Below are 19,999 nucleotides of genomic sequence, written 5' to 3'. Positions count from 1 at the left end.
ACTGACTTCTCTAGAAATGGCATGCCTGGCACAACATGAGATGACTCAATTATAGCTTAAGCTATATATAGAAAAGCTGTGAGTAAAGGTTTTTGTCTATTTTCTAAAGCCTAAATTCTTAAAATAAGGTCTGTGTCCATAGCTTCATGTATACCTGTGTGTATACTTCGTCCTTCATCGAAGGTGTGAAAAAAAAAGGTTTAAAACAGTAAAACAGATTTATCCAAGCAAAAATGCTTGTAAACTGAAGTCAGTGCTTTACTGCGTGTGCCTGATCAGGGCGTTTACTGTGTAGTGAACACACTTTGAGTTAAAGCAAGGACAGGTCAGGTTGATGGAGATGCCTCATGCTCTATAATGATTATGTGTCTCCACTCCTGTGTGTCGATGTATGTGTGTGCATTTTTATTTTGGTCTGTGATCTGTGCATTCCTGCACATGTCATTGTGGCTAGGAGAGCTGCTCCCAGGACAACAGTGCATTAATCATGGGTTTTATAGGGTAGCTGGGTGTGACTCCCTTCTGCCAGCACCACACTGACATCACATGTGGTCCTCCAGGAGAAGGACGGAGATTTGTCCTTAGTTTGAGCTTGGTGTGATGATTTTGTCTTGGGAAATAAAAAATTGCTCAAGGTCATAACAGGCACCTTGTAGTTCAATTTGCAAATTAGAATTATTCCATTAGATCTGTACTATAAAAATGTGATATAGTTCACACCACATGCCTGAACATGTATCTGACTCATAGGAGCGAACGCTGGGACTTACCTCAGTGATCCTGTAAAACTGTGGGATGCCGTTCCTGTGGTTTGGACTCGCTTTTCTCATTCAGCCCAAGGTCAATGTAGATCAATTATGATGGCAGAGCATTGATCATCTGAGTGGCCCATCTTTGCAATAGTGAAAGAAAGACTTTAAGACTTTCACAGTGCCTCATTAATGTTTCATTCTCTTCTTATTGATCTGCTCATAATAAAGAGGCCTTGGTAAATGCCTACTGTCACCGACATGCTCTTCATACCAACGGGCACATTTTGATTTGTTGACCTAGGACAGACTTTACATTAAGTGTTGTCATTAAAGTAGTCATTTGTTGATTGCAATTATCAATTTATGCTCTGCTTAAATATGATTCATCATTTTAAGATTGATCATAACTTAAAATGCAGCCACTCTTCTGTCTGTATCTGTTATGTCAAATTAATTTACTGTGTAGTTTGCTGAATTGCTGTTTTGTTTAAACGCTGATCTGAGATTGATACCCCCCAATGAGAGGAAAAGGCCTTGATTAATTGACATATCATCCAAGCTAGAGCCAGCACTATTTCTAGCCTCATGGCTGTGATGTATCACATAATATTTTCCGCTGTCTCCCTCTCCTAGGTACAACAAGAAAGCCCAGAGATGGGGAAATCTCAGGGGTAGACTACAATTTTGTCTCCATAGAAGAATTCTTCTCCTTGGAAGAGTCAGGAGTCCTGCTTGAAAGTGGCAAGTTCAAAGGTGAGGACGACCTGGGTAAACATTTAAACCAACAGCTTCTGTAATATTTATACTGTGTATTATTAAAGCTTCAGTTTTATATTGTCTAAACAAAGATGTGAATGTTATGTGGTGTGATTTCGAATTGGTGATTGTCCTTTGGAGAGACAGATTAGCTGTTTCCTCTTGTTTCACTTTTATTTTAATCCACGATAAGCCAACCAGCTGCTGGCTGCATACTTACCATGCAGGCCTGAGAGATGCTAATGATCACATCATCTAAATATCAACAACAAAGCTCTGTCATTTACTCACTGTGCTCCACTGTGGACATTTTTTCTCTTTTATTTTTTAGATAGTCATCGTGTTGCCCCCGATGAAATATTTACTTGCAGTAGCCATTCTGTTGTGATGAATGAGGTTTGCATCATTAATAATAGGACAACAGTCACATGTAAAGCCACCTCTTTATGCATATTAAAACCATTGGGATTTTACTCAACTTGTTTCTACACCTCCCCCATAAGGGTCAGAGAGTAGCTGTTGACTAAACCACCACCATGCATTAGCATTAATAATTTATAAGAGTTTAATGGGTGCAGTAAATGTCATCCTCACCTGCCTTACATGTGACATTGACACATCACTACAGCAGAACAATCAAGTGCCAATATCACATTTTGTGCAGCATACTGCAGGAACCACAGTGACGGCTGGCAACCTTGTTTCTGAATTCACTAATCTAATGTTTCTCCTCAACCCATTTGGATCTCCATGTGCCAAATGGAGGGCTGGAGGAAATTTCATTTCTTCTGCAGCTGGAGCAGATGGTTTTTTTAGTAGAAAAGTACAACAATTGCAATAGATGATATTGCGGGATACATCATGCATACACATATGACATATACAGTAGTATGTGCTGTTTAGTGCATAATAGCATTAAGCTGCTCTATCTGAATCTGAATATCTCCTATATAAATGTAAAATATTTGATTTACCTCATGAAGTCAGATCAGTAACATGTCAATGCAGTGACTAAGTGGCGGAGCACCTTTAGATTTATGTCTGGAGATGTAATTTGCAGCACAGAGCATTTCCACCCTCAATGTAATTTATGGTGTTGTGACCAAATGAACAGTCTTCATGTGTTCATTGCACATCACATTCTCAAGGCAAGATGCCTGTCCCCTGCGCCTCTCTGCTTCAGGGAATTACTATGGTACGCCTCGACCCATTCACGTCAATATGGAGAGTCCCCCCATCACCTACCAGGAGCACCGCAACCTGCTCAGAAACTTCCGCACACGCAGCAAATCGCTCAGCAACCTGGAGAAGACTGCAGAACACGGCGAGAACAGCGAGGACGACTCGGGGCTGTCAGGCAAGTGTCGCTAAACCTTTATGTAGATGATAGCATCTGGGGATAAAGTCACTGAATCAAGAGATAATCACCAGGGAAAATATTTTAAAATGCTGTATCATCAGTGCATTACATTGTTAAGTTCTATCTTTTTTATTGTTCAACCTTGTAAGATGTATATATAGACAAATCTTAGATTAAGCCCTGCACAGTAGCACAAATCTAAATACTGCATTGTCCAAGTATCTGTAGCTCTAGTCTGTGATACCCAAACTAATCAATCATTAGCACAATTAGTATGCTCTAAACTCTCAGTGGGGGCTGTGGCCACATCGATTGCTGGATCACCTCCAAAGGAAGGACGAGCTGCCTTAGGGCGAGGAGGTGAGGTGGTAAGCAGATAGCAAGAGTGCAAACAGGAAGGTGAGGGCAAAAAAACTCCAGAAGTCTTGTGATAAGGAAGTAAGAGAAAATGTTTGAGTCGAATCAATAGGCTTTAGACACTGGATTAGCCAGTACACAGTTGTTATGAATAAAGGCATTTGGTCTTATTATTATTAGGAAAATACCTTTTTATTTCAGATTTGATAGACTTGTTGTCCCAGTAATCAAGTACAAGTTCCTCAAAATAGTTTCCACCACTGTTATCGATGAAGGTAACCCTGTGGGGTGCACGGGGCGTGCATCCCTGGTAACAGTAGTAACAAGAATCTAGGATGCAAGAGCTGAACAGAAGGAGTGACTGAGATGGCAAAAACATATGATTATGATGATGGGGGCAGGTCGTGAAGCTTAGTGTTAGGAAAGGCAGAGGCAGGGAGTCAGAATGGTTCAGAAGATAAGAGTGGGAGGATAGAAACAGCGGCAGGAACACATCCAGATAGGTGGAAATGTGCTCCAAGCAGGCAGGTAAGGCAGCAGGCAGCCAGGATCTCACAGGATGCATGCAGGATGGAGTTTGAGAGCCATCCAACACCGTGACCTCTGCTGAGTCATCTTCTGAAGCGATAGTGTGTGGGTGGATGGTTTCTGCAGCACTTGTCGTGTGCGGCAGGACTCAGGACACCCTGTGTTGTGTCCAACGTTTCTGTGGAGTTCGCAGCTGAAGGACAGCCACAAGGACAGCTAGGCGGAAAAAAATATGCTTATTTTTCTTTCCCTGGTAGTATGGCATGCATGGTCACACACTTTGGCTCCTTAGAGGGACGACAAAGTCACCCGAGATGCTGACCTCAGGTCTTTTTGCCTGACAGCCCCCACTGGAAGTGCCAGCATCAGGTCGTTACAGAATACAGATTAAACTATTTCACCCCCCATCTGTATATTCACAGCTATTTTAATGACACTCTGTTATTTTCAACACTCCTTCATGCCACTATCATTACATCAGGCTCTGCAGGTCTCAGTAGCCGCATCCCAGTTGTTCACCGGTCCCCTGCTCGGCCCCGGGCATCCAGCAGCAGTGGGGATGGTCGTGCTATGGAGAACGGGATCAGTGGTGCCAGGATTAGAGGAGTGATGCCTGATCACTGGGAGCAGGCTTTCAGTGATCCAGGAGAATCTCACTACGTAGAGTGAGTGTCTACCTGCATTTCACAAATCTGTTAAAGGAACAGTTCAACATTTTGTGATATCTGCCTAGTGAGGTCATTTGCTTTCTTAAAGAGTTCAATGAAAATAACTGAAAATAAAACCTCTGAGCACATATTTTACAATTTATATCTAATTTTAAATGAAGGTGAAGTCGATCTTTTTGTCAGGAAATATGCTGTGAAAACAGAAGAGCTGCCATGAAGAGTTGTCATGACTGTCAGCGGCAGGCGTCTCTATTCTTAGTGTAATCACTTCCAGTGATGTCATATTATATCCAACACTTTTTTTATTTCTGAGAATAATTTGCTTCACCTTTTGTCCCTTCCAGCCGCATCCCAAAGAGGACCAGCTGGCAGAGTCCCCGAACCTCAAGCAGGGAGGCTGTCTACAAAAATGAGTGTGAGCCTTTCTTTGTTTCTTTCCTTTCTGTGTGTCTCAACAGCCTAAATGAAAACTACATATTTGTCGAGAGCAGAAGTAACAGATACAGCCGGCTCGTTAGAGTCAAATGAGATGGAATGAGCTTTTAGCTGGACCGAGATGTGTACGTGATTAAGGCCTGAAGCGCAGAGCTGCTGGCTGTGAGCCAGGCTTGCTGCTGAGTGTGGCAGGGCTGAAACGTGTGGAGCATGTGACTGGTAGCTTCATTTCATAATTTGGTCACGTGGTTCACTGCTAAAAGAACGAGGACTTAATCTAGTTTCCGATGTCTCTCTGACAGGGCTGATTGTAAACTGTAAGAAACCCATCTGTCACAACTCTGTGACTCCTGCTAGTTCCACTTAGGTGCAGTACACATATCTCGCCAGCAGGTGGCGATATAATGTCCCGGATGGCCTGACTTACCTGCATGTGAAGTGACTGAGGGAGCTGCACTGGTCAAAATATACAACACTGCTCTAATGTGATTGTTTGAAGACATGTTTGAAGTGTTTTTATTTACAATTATTAATGCAGCAGTTTCACAAAGAGTGTGGGTTAAAAATGAGTGGATGAATGTGAATGTGTAACTGTAAACAGTAACCTCTGAGTTCACTTTAATGGATTATGCTGCCGGTTTTAGTCTAATGGATGCTTCTTTTAATGCAGACTTTCCACCAAACACTTCAGTTTGTGTGCATATGTATTTATTTAGTGTTTCTTGTTAAAAGCCATCTGGCAATTGGTTTGCAGTGCTCTCTGTCTCTCTCTCTCTCTCTCTCTCTCTCTCTCTCTCTCTCTCTCTCTCGCTTCTTTCTTAAAACCCACCAGTTCATACTATTTAGTAAACACACAGGATGCTTGTCACTCTTCTCTCTGATGTTACAGTTTTTTTTATCCTTGCTGATTTAAAGACTTTCATGAAGCCTCTTCCTTGGAATTTGAGCAACATTGTTGTTTTATCATCGGTCTCTCTTTGTTGGTACATCTTTGTGACTACCAGGGTTCACAGACCAGCCTGGGGAGCTCAGAGGTTTCCCTGTTCACACACAGTTGATCAAGGGCTCCAGGGGTTTTGGTTTCAATATTGTAGGAGGCAGCAGGCCAAGAGAGTTCCTCCAGGTCTACAGTGTGACTGCAAGTGGACCCTCAGCACTCAAAACAGGTAAAAATACAATAAACCAGGAATCATTACTGCACAGAGAAGCTAGTTCTATATTACTGTTAACAACATGCAAATTAACTGAGGATGCTCTCATTATGTACCAATACGTTATTAGTGACAATAACAGTCATGTCACAGCTCAAACTGCTGTCACTGTGGTAGATCTTTCCCAATGTTGAAAGAAGAAGGATTTCTGTGATGTGCATATCAAAGTCACTCTGTAATCTTCAGGTCGAGCACAACATAATCTGCCTATCATAACACATCCATATGCAGCAGTACACAGGCAGATATTACCACTCCAGGAATCCAGAGTACGGGTACTGTATCTGCTGGAACTGATCTAGTTCATATCTGGTAATAGGCTGGGTTAGAGGGATTAGTTGGTTGGATTAGTCTACACCCACACAAAACGCACAGACGGTGTTTCATTTGCAAACTGCACTTATCTGCACACTCAGGCATATGAACATCGTCAAAAAAAGCAAGATATAGAAACACATTTTAAAAAGTAACCACAAATGTTTAAAGGTTTGTAATGTTGCTGCTGTAATATATAAAATGTGATTTGATGATATCTGTGTACGTCTGCCTCTCACTATTCTTCAATAGCGGACATCCTGGTGTACATCAATGATGTGTGTGTGCTGGGAGTTTCTCACAAAGAGGTGGTAGAAATGCTGAAATCAGTTCCTGTGGGCCACAGTGTGGATGTAGAAGTCAGAAGAGGGTATCCAATGCTCTACAACCCAGATGGTTGCCCCAAGCAGCCCCCACCAAGGTTACTGGACAACGGCGACCCCATCTTACCACCCACCACCACACAGCCTCAGCCTATTCGCCAGCTACCTCGTCTCCCAACACCTACTCCCCAAACCCAGCACTTTAACTTTAACGGGGTCCTTAGTGAAGGGAGCTACATGGAGCCAGGGGTGACCATAGACGCTAATGGAAACGCCACGTCTTTTGCTATGAGACAGCCGCCCTCATATAGACGCTCCAGTATGAGCAACGCTGTCTCCCCGTCCCCTGTGCGCCCACCTCGTTCCCTGAGGAGCTTAGCAAGGCTGCAGTCATTTGACCCGAACCTGGCCAGTCAGAGTGACAGCGAAGTAGTCTCTGCAATTGGTTCACACAGGTAATGCAATGCACAGTCAAAATGTAATAACATAGCACAAAGGAGAATCTGAACAGACACTGACTGAATTTTAAATGTACCTTTAATTAAAATAACCAGTGTGTCACATAAAAATGATGGTGGTTTGAAAGATTTATGCGTATTTCAAATCCCATTTTTTCCCATTAACACACAGCTATGTCTTTAGGAAATTAAACCTATGATACAAACGAGACTCAATTAGAAATTAGCTTTAACCCAATAATGTGATAGTTTGGGGGCACTTTTACTCATTTTCTCTTCAGTCCAAATATTTAGACAAAATGCTTGTTGTATAAAACAGGCTTCAGTGGCTGTTCAGAAATTGTAGTTTGATTTAAAGTACATTACAAGTGCACCTATTTATTACTTCACATTTCTAGAGATATAATGTTAAGTCTGTTAAATAATCCTAAAAAAATCAGCAGCTAATTTGATAATTGTTTCATCCCTTTAATACATTTTCTGGCAGAAATACCAGTACCAAATACCACTTCCAGCTTTTCATGTGTGATTTGCTGCTTTTCCTGTCATATATAATAGCCAACAAACTGTTTTTGGCTTTTGGGCAGATAGAATAAACAATTTAAAGAAATTACTTTCTGCCCTAGGACACTGTGATGAGCATTTCATAGGTTGATTAATAGGTCGGTAATTCATAGAGAAAGTAATCGTCTCATTATTTGATAAGATTAATTAAACATTTTATGATTAGTGAGACAGTTGTTGATTTTAATTCCCCTTCCTCTTTCTCATCAGGGCATCAATGATCCGTAACCATAATAATAACTCCCTCTCAACAACCCCCCATCCTTTACGTTACGGTACATCCAAGTCGTCTGAGAGCGACCTGTCTACCTGCACCCTGTCAGGGTCCCACCTGCCACTGCCTCATTCACCCCGGAGGCCCTCGTCCTCCCCAGGCGGCCCCCGCAGTGGTTATGCTCACCTCTTCAGAGCCCAGACCTCCCATCTCAGGCCTCCCGTCACTCCTGACAGCCCCCACCATAGTGGCGTCAATAGTTTCTACGGGAACAGCAGCCCAACTGCGAGTCCCAGCAGTGTGTCCTCTACAGGGGTGATAAGTGTGGGCAGTGGAGTCGGCGGCGGAGGTGAGCTGGTGCCAGTGGCCTTGGCACAGACAGAAGGAGACAGAGGCCTTGGCTTCAGTGTGATGGCTGGAGGTCTGGACGGCAGGATCACTATAGTGAAGAGAGTCTGGGACAGGAAGCAGTGCAACTCCTTGCAGCCAGGGGATGCTATTGTCAAAATCAATGGAGCTGATGTCCAGAGCCTTAGTTCTAACCAGGTATTGGATGACTTAATGGGGAGGAAGTAGTAAGAAGTAAAGCAAATTGAACTAATTAAAGGTTAATAGGTGAAAAAACCTTTTTGGCTGGTGAACTACAACAGCATATAATAAGAGCCTGAATGAGTTGTAATCAGATGAGTCAGAGAATGTATTTCCCACTCTCATTTGAATGTTTTTAGTGACATCAAGAGGTCACAAACAATAGAAAGCAAAAATAATGCTGTCACCTATTCTTTTCACTAGGTCCCCTTTAATCAGCTAACAAACAACTGAGAGTATCATCTGGGTTAAAGTTTATCTCATTTCAAGTTTGTTCCATTAAAATGTATAGTTTTAATGTTCACAGCCATTTCCCCTTTGCCATAAACAGAATGAGGTTTTTCTATTTGAAATGATGATTGAATGCAAGAACTGCTGCGTGTTTTAAAGTAACAACTCAGTCTTCCCAACATGCTTTGAGGGTTAAAACTCTTCAGAAGCTCATCTTTCTGGTAATTTGGATCAACATAGATGATGATGATCTTTAATAATGCAATAGATAATTTCCTCTAATAATAATAAAAAAGGATGTTAGCCATACTAATGGTTAATGTTGAATTCAGTTCTGCAGATAAAGTAAAGATAAGTAACTAAGTTACTGGGAGCTGTCTCAGATGTCGAACAGTTGAATCTGATTCATATCTTGAGTTAATTGTTTTCTCTACTTTATATAACTTAACTTTTCTACATTTTAAAAACTCAGTTATACTGAAGTTCAGTGTTCAAAGCAGTAAAGGAACTTACATTTTCCAAGTTGAACTAATGAAAAATGAATAAACAATATGTACATGTATGTTTGTTCACAGGTACAGACAATTCTCCAGGAACACACCAAACAGGGTGAAGTCATCTTACTTGTTTACAGAGGAGGTAAATTATTCATGTTGTAGAGTCTGTGACCTTTGTAACCCACAACAAAGTATTTTTCTTATTTTCCTATATTATTTTTCTCATTCTCAGCCATCTATCATTCAGTCTCTCCTGGGTCCATCCGGAGACTCCCGCCACCTCTGCTCCGGCCTCCTCCTCCACCTGTTGGCTCAGACGACTCCTCCGTGCTTCCAGAAGCGCTGCCTGTGCCCCGCACTTCCATTAGCACCCCTCCATCCCCAGCCCTGACACGTTGCTCCCTGATCCAGAGCACCAGTTTCCTGGAATCTATTCCAGTGACCCTGACTATGGAGCCCAAAGATTGGATCAACACAGGCCTGGAGGATGAGGCGGGCGGTGTCACATTGCCTGACTCGGGTCTGGACAGGCAGGGTGTTGAAAGAATACGGCCGCTCCGAGGGTTTGATGTGGAGCTGAAGAGAAAGCCAGGAGAGGGCTTTGGGTTCGTTATTGCTTCTCAAGATGTGGAGAATGGCAAAGGTGAGAGCCAACACGTGATACCTTGTACTGTGCAGCATGTAGGTTTTTTTTTTATCTAAGGACCTGAAGTAAAATGGATGGAATGGATTCATATTATTACGCAGCTTAAATTGAACCTTTCTGGCCCAGGAGAACCATTTGGTTACCTGCCCACAAAAGCAAGTTTCATTTGGATGCCCTTGAGGGCAGATGCACCATTAGGTAATTACAGATTAAAAAGTGGTCACATGGCCACATGCCACCAGATGAGTCATGATGCATCATCAGCCCCTTGTTGTTATAAAGTGTGTGTTTTTCCAGGTTTGTTTTATTATCATTGTTGAAGGAAGTTAGCTTTGGCATCTACTATCTCTAATAAATTGTTTATTTTTTAGGGCTTCTGGCCAACAGTGAGCAGTTCTCTTTTTATTTCAGTTATTTCGTCAGTACCATGATAGGATACTCTGACTCTGTGTCTCTCTATCCATTATCCATTCTGACTCGACAGGACATTGAGGCTTATTTATGTTCTGTCTGGGAAGTGAACACATCCTATCCTATTAGCTTTTAGTGTTGTGCTTATGAATATCAGGTTCACTGCAGCCACCCCATGATGTATTACCACTTCTCCTCTTCCCACGCCTTGTATTTGCTGTTCTGTTCCAGGATGATGCAGTTCAGTGAGCACACATTTCTGTTTTCATGACTGTACCTGTGTCTGTGGTACAGGTACAACCATCCTTCTACCTGCTCTATCCTCATTTACCCATTCCACTCCTGTTGTGTCACACATCTCCCCCCTTTTTTTCCTCCTCCTCTCTTTTTTGTCCTCTCATCCTTTCTATTCACTGCTCTTCTCTCACTCTGTCAGAAGCTCCCTCCCCCTGCTTCCCCCATCTCTCTTTCTCTCTCTCGCTCTCTCACCCCTCTTACTCTGCAGTAAACGCATCCAGTCTGTTTTTCAAAAGATTAAAAACTCTCTCTCTCTCTCTCGTTCGCTCTCTCTCTGTCTCACTCGCCCTCCCCACTGCTCTGTGAATGCTTAAGAGAAATGCTACGCCAAACATTTCCCTCGCACTGGAGCAACAGAGGGGACAGTTTATGTGTATTTTAGCACCTTGACTGTTACACCTGAATCTCCACCCTAGCTGCCTGACACGGAGTATAGGATCATTTTTTTGTTTGTTTTTCTGCATATGCTTATCAAGAGCCATGCTGGAGAGACTACAATCAGCTTTGAAAACTGTGAAGGAGTCTAAACGTAATTATTCGCTCTAATTCTACTTCTGTGTTTCACCTTTTTTGTGTGAGTTGTGCCTGAACGGAGAACGGTTTTAAAACTGAAAAGTTTGCTCTGTCAGCTGCGTTGACTCTGGCGGCAAGAAAGTTGTCAGCACTTGTCAGATAGTTCATCCAGCCGACGCTGTGATAAATGTGTATTATGTTTATTATTCCTGTGACTGACAGATGAAAGAAATTGTAAAATGTTTTAAGCCAACAGGGCTCAAAGCAGCAGATGATATGATGTTGTGATGTGGTAATAGTCTGTGCATTAGAGCTGTTCGTGTGCTAAATAGGCAGTAGAATGAATGGCTGGTATCAGCAGTGCAGACGTCAGCACTAACTGACCTGCACAAGCACGACTTTATGAATGATCTGGGTAAAAATCAGCAGTGCTCTCTCTTCTTGTTGCTGATATGTAGTAGGCATCTGCAGGATCCTGCGGGGATGTCTGTCCCGGCCGATGCATCTGGGCTGCAGAGGGGGATTTTACGGTTGCAGGGGTGGGGGGGCTGCCACCACTCCTGAGCTGTGATCAGTGCAGCGCGTCAGAGGCTGGCTGGCTGCTGGGCATACTGCAGTGGGATTATTCTGGACAGGGGAACATGGAGAGCCGGCGGAAAAGACGCTATGATATTAAGTAGTCCATTTGGATGCATCTGTGTGTAATTGTGTGTGTGTTTGTGCACGTGTGGCTGAGTACATCTGTCCCGATCCCTCTGCGCATGAGTCACCGTGTGAGTGTGTGAGTACGCATAATAGTGCCGTGTGCGTGTCAGCATGTTGGTTGCATGTGTATTCATGTGTTTGGCAACTGTTAATGTTCCACTGATGTATTATGCATGGTAAGAAGACTATTTGCAAAGCTGCCTTGGCTTTGATTTGACGTGATTGCCATTTCTGCCTGGTTCACCCAGATTAGACCCAGATTGCAGATGTGTCTCTGGGCTCTGAATCAAAGGGTGTACCTTTTAATATGATCATCAGTCTAACGTTACATACACTTCATCCCATATGACATATTCCTACTGCTCTACTTACAATGTAGATGTGTTAACGATCACTTCATTTCATACTATAAACCAATATAAACATGCTATTTTTATCCTGGAGGGATGATCATGTACCTCAACTGGATAAGAGACCCAAAATGTTTGCGCCTTTTACATAAAGCCACTGGCAAGACTGTAGTGGGGCCAGCTGTCACCAACGCGCACCATGCCCTCAAAGAGGGGTCATGGAGAGCATAACAGGGAGTTTACTAAGATACGGAAAGAGGAACAGAAGACAGAATTAAAGGTCTGAGCAGGAAGAGACAGACTGCTGCCCAGCTAAAAACTGTAAGAAGCTTTTTAGTTGGAGCAGGAGATTAATGGAAGCAAATGTAATTTTAGGCTGCTCAGTATTTTTCTCATCAACCTTAGACACTGATTGGAGTTGTGCTTAATTGTGAGCAATCTGCTCATACAGAAGATAAGGCAAATTGAGTTCCCGATACAATACATGAAGCCAATTGTCCCTCCTCGCATTATCTTTTGTGTCTTCACTTCGCTTCAAAAGTCGGTTGAATCGTATTTGCACATTTTCCGTGACCTCGGCTTCGCGCTCCTGGAGATAAGAGCGTTCAAGAAGTGATATGTGGTGTGTTTTTCTAGGTGTGAGTGGCGTAGGGGCTAGATATTTTGTGGCGCCAGCAAGTATTTGTGTGTGTGTGCTTTGTATGCCAGAGGCACACCAGTGCAGACAATCTGGGCACAAGAATCAGTGAAATATCTAAAGTCTGTTGTCATGTGAAGTTTGAAAGATACGGGACAAAAAATATTGCTTGGAAAGATTGAACCAGTTCTTCAGGAGACAGACTAACTATTGAAAAACAGTGTTGATGGGAAAATGAAGAAGAAGAATAGGAGAATGTTTCAAGGAGGCAGTGGGTGAGGTCTAAGGAACGGCTTCTATTGGTAGTAATTTATAATCTCAACCCTGCCAAAAACTGTCCTTGTCTTAATTACGTCTTGTTTTACGACTTCTGGCTTATGCATACAGTGGGCTAAATCTTCTTGCCTTTAAATTTATCTACATTTAACCCTATTTATTACTTACTATATTCTCTTAAAAGAAAAGTTTTGGGAATGGATGTTTTGAGTTCCTGTTGCAACTTTAGATAAGTTCAGTATTAACTACTGAGTAATGCAAACCATAAGGTATTGAAGTGGTGACTGACTCTTTGGTGTCTTTTCTCCTCTCCTCAGCTGCTTCTCTTCTTCCTCATCGGTTTGTGACTGTCCGTCGAGGCAGCCCAGCGGCCAAGAGTGGACAGATTCGACCTGGAGATCGGTTAGAGGCAGTAGAGGGACACTCGGTCGTAACTCTGCCTCATCGGGAACTTGCTCAGATTCTTCGGCGGGCAGGGAATACTCTGCGCCTCACCATCATCCCCCGTCCCAGCACATGTATGTTTTTATTTCAACCATAATAGCATCTAGAGAACATGCACACGCACACACACACACACACACACACACACACACACACACACACACACACACACACACACAAACAAATACAAAACCTCTTTGTTCTTAGGCTGTTTTCATACTGTCTCTCTTGTAGACTCCTCAAGCCTTTCAGAAACAACTGACTATGACCCCCATAGAAGCAGAAAAGGTCAGAGGTCACGTCCAAAGGTGAGAGTATACTCATCAGCTCGTCTTATCCATTGCCAGTAATTGATTTTTCCTGCTGTAATGATGATGATGATGACGATGATCAATCTTCCCAGCGTGACTCCAGGTACTACAGTGTCGACCTGGATCGTGGCCCCTCAGGTTATGGCTTCAGCCTACGAGGGGGCAGTGAGTACAACATGGGTCTCTATGTTCTGGGACTGATGGAGGGGGGACCAGCCTCCCGGAGCCGGAAAATGCAGGTTTGTGTGTTTGGTATCGTGTCCATATAGATATACTATTGTTTTACTGTAATGTATCTGTCTTATACTCATGTTATTGTTGTTAGTTGTATTAGTGCAAACTACTGTATGTAAGGTTAGGACACAAAAACTGAAAATGAACTTTTAACATCAAGGTTGTAAAGTAAGTGAGTATGTGATATTGAAATAATGATGAAAGTATAATCAGCCAGTAAGTCAGCTGTTATTTTTGGCATTAGAGAGACAGACAGGAAACATGGAGAGAGAAAGAAAGAGCTCCACCACAGTATAATTCACAATTAATAAGATATCTTTGGTATGTCATAGTAAGTAAAACACTGGTGTATGTTAAAAAAAATGGGTGCTTGCGTACCTCAATTGTTAGTAAATCTTACTATGACAAGTCAAGAGGTCTGCTTAGTTACTCTTAACGCATTATATTACTGAACACTTGCTGCTTTAACAATCATGAGGTGTAAAATAATGTTGTGCTTGTGTGTTGTGTGCACGCAGGTGAGCGATCAGCTTGTTGAGATCAATGGGGACAGTACAGCAGGGATGACCCACAGCCAGGCTGTCGAGCAGATCCGAAGAGGGGGCCACCGCATCCACCTGGTTCTCAAGAGAGGAAACGGCTACGTGCCTGACTATGGTAACACGCAGTGGGAGGGCCTGTGTATTATTCCAGCATGTTAATACTGTGTGTGTGTGTGTGTGTGTGTGTGTGTGTGTGTGTGTGTGTGTGTGTGTGTGATGAGATGAGATTTTTGTCATGCATGTGTTTTCGCTGTATAAGCTCCTTTCTCCTCTTTCTGTGCCACTGATTCTAACTGACATCTTTTCTCTTTGGGGTGTTTTTTCTCTTTCAATCATCCACATTTCTGATTCATTTGATCTTTTTTGCTTTTACTTAAACCTACACTACCACACAATGCTCCCCCCCCCCCCCCCCTTAATTTGACCTGTCTCTGTTTGCCCCCTTTTGGCACTTCTCCTCCTCTTCTCTCTTTTTTCTCCATGTCTGTTTTTCTTTTCCATTTTCTCTCTCTCAGTGGAACTCTCCAGTTTGTCTCTATGTATGACCAACTCCAAGCTAGGCGAGCCTTGCTTCTATGTCATTGGACGGACAGAGAATACGCGGTTGGTAATGGTTCCTGTTAGTTCTCCCATTTTCTGTCTCTACACTCCTCTAATCAGTCACCACTGCTGTCCCTCCTTTTAGTGAAAGAAGTGTTTGTTGGATGTTCTCTCATGATCATCCTGATTAAGAAATAATTCAGATATGTGCAATAATTTAGTTCTTGTCTATATTTTCCTGACCTCTGATCAGAAATCATCTGCTTTGTACATTTTATAAAAAGATAATTGCTTAATTGCACAATTAGAGAGCGTACTGATAATCATATATGTGTCATATCTGTAATGAAGGATTATCCAAAGGATGAATATAGAAAGCAGCTGGCGTTACACAAGCTGACCTGATCCACCTCTTACAGAAAAAAAAAACCCCTTTCTAAATTTCAGAGCTCTTTAATAACAGATTACATAATGCCGCTCTCTCTTACCTGCCTATTCAGTCTGTTTTCTGTGTGCCCAGGCAATGAGCACAGAATCACCTCCCCCTCTCGCCTGCAACACCCCAAGGAGCAGGGTTTGGCTGCAGTAGACTCCGCTGGGCGGAGGGGGCACAGCTCGAAGCAGAGGAGGAGAAGCAGGTCTTCAAATGGACGAGAAAAAGGAAGAGAGCCAGGAAGAAGAAGAAGAAGAAGGAGACGGGCCTCACTGGGAGGGGGGCACTCTGATTTAGATAGCCCCGCCTCTGAGCAGGGAGAGAGGAGGAGGGGGAGGAAAAACAGAGAGTTTCAGAGTTTACCCAGAGATGCCCTCAGGAATTATGATGATAGCACCATGGAAAAGGCAACAGATAGGGGACGAAAAAAGAAGAGGGAGAGGGGCAGGAGCAGAGAGATAAAAAGCAGGAGCGGAGTGAAGGGGAGGACGGCAGAAGGTGAAGAGGAGTCTGAGCAAGAGGACAAGCAGGAGGTACCAGCTGTTCAGCAGAGGGCGGAAGAAAGGCCCGAGGAGGTAGAGGAGAGAGTGAATGTAGAAAGAGAAGAGGATATTATCTTACCCATTCCGAGTCCAATCCAAAAACTCCCTAGACCCAAGCAAATCTTGGAGGCAGTGTATGATGAAAACTGGGACATGGCAGAAGAGTACAGGAAACTTAGGCAGGAGCAGGAGAAGTCATGGGATGGTGACAGGTGTGAAAATAAAACAACAGAGCGGAATGAGGAGGAGACAGAAGATGAGGTACAGGGCGAGCGCAACAAGAGGCTTTCACCAAGTGTTGCCGCGAAAGATCCGGCGTCACAGAGAAACTGTTTCTCTTTCCTCACTCCCACACTGCCCGGAGAGCAGCTGGGGGATGTTGAGTCAGAGTCTGGAGGCAGTGAATCTGACGGCAGTGTGTCTGCTGCCAGTATCTCGGGCCTTTCTCTGCCCGCCACAGAAGCAGGCGGGCGTGGGGCATCAGTGCTGCCAGGCCCTTGGCTCACACCCAGCCAGCAGGGGGTGGCTCAGATCTCAGAGGGGAACATGCACCCCGGAAGGCAGACAGCGGGGAGAGGAAGAAGCACTGTCTCTTGACTTTGGACAGGAAGTTGAGCGTGCAGCGGCTGAAGGATACCGCATCAGATTCTGCCCACTGTAAGACCTCGACTTGTTTTCTGCAGCTACCCACACTACCAACATTTCCTCTCAGTTCCTTCGATATCTACAGTAGTATACGAAGTCATATTCTTTGTGCCTTTTTACAGCTGAACTCTGGCTGACGTTAAATGCCGATATCACATTTTAACTTGTAAATGACGTCAGCGTGACAGGAAGTTTTGTCTTTTTTGCCGGTGAAACATCAGTGATATTGTCTTTTTTGTCTCTCTCTCTAAGGCGTTGTTGCCGCCATTATGTTGCACTTCTCTCTTCATGTTTGCAGCGTTAGTGATAGTGATGATGTTTCCAGGACAACACGGTATTTCAGACACCTTGATTCAGCCCGCTTCCTCACTCTCACTCACCTTCCTACTTCTCTCTGTTTTCTTAAGCAGAGTGTCCTCTCTTAAGTACCCCCACCACCACCACCCCCACTGTACACAGACCGCATAAACAATCACTTATACCTCATGATGATACTGAGCAATAATAAAGCAACTGTCTAAGACTATCAGCCATGCATCTCTCCTGCACTCCATCAGTCTGGTCTGAGAGGAAACAGTGTAACGTGTTTGTACAATATCCTCTTTGTCTTATGTGGACACTTGCCTTGACTTGTAACGTTGTTCTATATCATTATATATTTGACTCTGATAATGCAAATCCCTTTTGACAGCCAGTGTGAAATCTATATTCTGTAAATATTTGTAGAAAAATAAATGACAGAACTTATTACAAATACAAAACTAACTGAAGCCAAGTCCTGACTTGTATTAGTGTATTCTAATACATAATGATAAGTCTCTCTATGTGTATATATATATATATATTTATATATAATATATAAAATATATGCAGTATATCTATATTATATAATGCAGCTAGTCATTATTTATTGTGTGATGAGAAGGCTCAAAATGTAAACACAGACTAACAACTACATTGTACCTGCCCTGTTCATTAATGAATGTTTTGTAATATGCTGCTTGAGTGTGAATTAGGATACTCTATGTCGTACCATAATTCAGAAGTCAACAAAAAGATGCCAAAACATGCGTCCTGTGTGCATATTTCAAGTACTGTTAATACTGTTGTGTATGTGGGATCAGAACAAAACCACTGTCTAGATTCTAGAGAGTGCTGTGCCCGTCGTGCCACGTACTGTTGCCTTGGTAACATAAACCAGTTTATCCTAACCACTGATTTTTCTTACTGTGAACACCCCTGCTCTGAGGTCTCTAATGCAAGAGGTGGGTGGGATGTTTAATCATTTCAGTCATGCCAAAAAACAAAGGGCCCTTACTATAAATCCACAAAAAAAAAAAACAAAAAGAAAGAAATCATCAACCTCTGCAGTCTGAGACGGCAAAATATTGTATGATTTTGTTTTGCTCTCTTTTTTAGAAATTCTGTTACGGAGACAAACAGGAGCCAAGCTGAGTGGATACTGTGAGATGTTATTTTTCTATGAAATTATCTTTTTTGAAAAACTCAGGTTTTCACATGCTTTGCTCGAGGCGGGCCATTATAGAGGAGGAGAAGCTGCAGAGTGACTTGACGGCATTTCATAACACGCCGTATGCTATTTCAAATGCTAAAGCAATCTTATGTTGATTTTTCTTTTTTCTTTTCTTTTTTTTTTTTCTTATGGCAGCATTCGAACACGCAGACTGTTACTGACTGTTTGTCAGCAGCCCATAATTATCTAAAGGTTGATGCTATAAAATGGAAGCCATTCCTTCAGTTGTAACCATTATGAACAAACCACAGGACAGAATGAATTTACTGGTGTGCACTGCAGATTTGTTTGCATTGATGTGCTGCCCAGAAGTGGTAGTAGCCCACAGTGACCAAACCTACACACTGTATTTCCCAACCAATGACCATACAGAGTAGCTCCGTAGCCTACTAATACATGTGAGACAGTTATTATCATTATTTTATAACGTTTGCTAATATTCTTTTTTTTTTTTTTTTAGACTTTCAATTACTATGGGAGGTTATACGGCTGAACTGTAAACACCTTCTACTAAAACTGCAAATAAACTACTGAAACAGTTTTCTCAGTGGTCATCCATGTCATTCTTTTGTTGTTTTTTGTTTGTTTTGTTTTGTTTTGTTTTTTAACACCGGAAGTGGCACAGTAATGAACAGCAGATGGCAGCAAAATGATAGGCTAGAGGAGATTTGGGAGAGATGGGATGTGATGTTATGAAGTTGTGTGTTTGTGTGTGTCTGTGTCTGTGTGAGAGAGATTATTTTGAGGGTCCCAGACACAAATGACAATAAATGAAAAGAAATTAACTGTGAATCTTTGTTTGCGTAACAAATCTTTTAAAGAGGTAAAAAAAAAAAAGGATGATTTCCCACAGATCAATTATTTAACCTGCTTTTCACGAGAACAGGGATTTTATATTATCCATGTAAGTTCACCACTCAATGTAATATTAGTTTTACTGCACAGCAGAGACAGGTTCACCTGTGTGATGATCCGCAGTGAGGAGCGGGGAAATTTATAGTGTCTCTGTGCAGATATGAGCACTTAAGTAGTGCCTCTAAAAATAACACCGCTCCGAGGCTCTGTTTTTCTCTCATATTGTCCTAAGCCGTCCGTCTGTTCTAGTCATCTGAGACGCAAGAAAATATAACCGTAGTAATAACTGCACTGCTCCAAGACGCAGGAGGTGGACTTTACGAGTCCTGCAGCTCAGATGACAAGCTTTTAAAATTCAGTTGAGGAGGAATCAGTACGAGTGTGATGTGATTATGTTCCAGTTTATAATGTGTCCACCTGTGCGCCACGGATTCAGAGGCGCTCGAATGTGTTGCTGGAGTCAGTAAAGCTGCAGGCAAACATCAAAATGAGAGTGTGGCGTTGCCTTCAAAATAAAATGTCATCGCTTTTTTTTTTTTTTTTTGTTTGCGCATGGTGAATTCAGATAATAATAAAGACACCATACGAATAAAACGGCAGCTTTTCAGAGTTTCAGGATTTATGAATGACCTAGTTTAAAAAAACCTTTTTATTTCAGTTTAATTTCAATAAAAAATCATAATGAAACTGTGAGTCTGAAGGACCTTATGGCCTATGAATGTGAATATTTCGCATGACTATTTCCCTGCAAACGTGCTCCTGTTCTCACTAGCGCTCTTTAATTTTGAAAGTCTTGGACCGGATGTCGTTGGTCACTCCGTCCACCT

The 19,999-nt window shown here is 42.6% G+C and overlaps 1 protein-coding gene across 3 annotated transcripts in view; it reads left to right on the top strand.

The window, feature by feature from the left end:
- LOC113166918 (membrane-associated guanylate kinase, WW and PDZ domain-containing protein 1) overlaps positions 1-18,860 on the top strand; it is a 33,665-nt gene extending 14,805 nt beyond the window's left edge. For 2 of the 3 annotated variants that reach the window (XM_026367154.1, XM_026367152.1), the window contains exons 4-17: positions 1,386-1,505; positions 2,692-2,865; positions 4,235-4,418; positions 4,766-4,836; positions 5,861-6,022; positions 6,635-7,160; positions 7,938-8,487; positions 9,336-9,399; positions 9,490-9,900; positions 13,410-13,610; positions 13,771-13,844; positions 13,940-14,086; positions 14,600-14,738; positions 15,684-18,860. In XM_026367154.1, the coding sequence (XP_026222939.1) occupies positions 1,386-1,505; positions 2,692-2,865; positions 4,235-4,418; positions 4,766-4,836; positions 5,861-6,022; positions 6,635-7,160; positions 7,938-8,487; positions 9,336-9,399; positions 9,490-9,900; positions 13,410-13,610; positions 13,771-13,844; positions 13,940-14,086; positions 14,600-14,738; positions 15,684-16,735 (3,875 nt within the window). In that variant the 3' untranslated portion in view covers positions 16,736-18,860. The remainder of the gene's footprint in view (positions 1-1,385; positions 1,506-2,691; positions 2,866-4,234; positions 4,419-4,765; positions 4,837-5,860; positions 6,023-6,634; positions 7,161-7,937; positions 8,488-9,335; positions 9,400-9,489; positions 9,901-13,409; positions 13,611-13,770; positions 13,845-13,939; positions 14,087-14,599; positions 14,739-15,683) is intronic. The other variant, XM_026367153.1, reaches the window with a different exon arrangement.
- Positions 18,861-19,999: the final 1,139 nt, after the last annotated feature.

The sequence above is a fragment of the Anabas testudineus genome, chromosome 7 (assembly GCF_900324465.2).
Source record: "Anabas testudineus chromosome 7, fAnaTes1.2, whole genome shotgun sequence".
NCBI lineage: Eukaryota > Metazoa > Chordata > Actinopteri > Anabantiformes > Anabantidae > Anabas > Anabas testudineus.
This window is presented reverse-complemented; position numbering and strand designations above follow the sequence as displayed.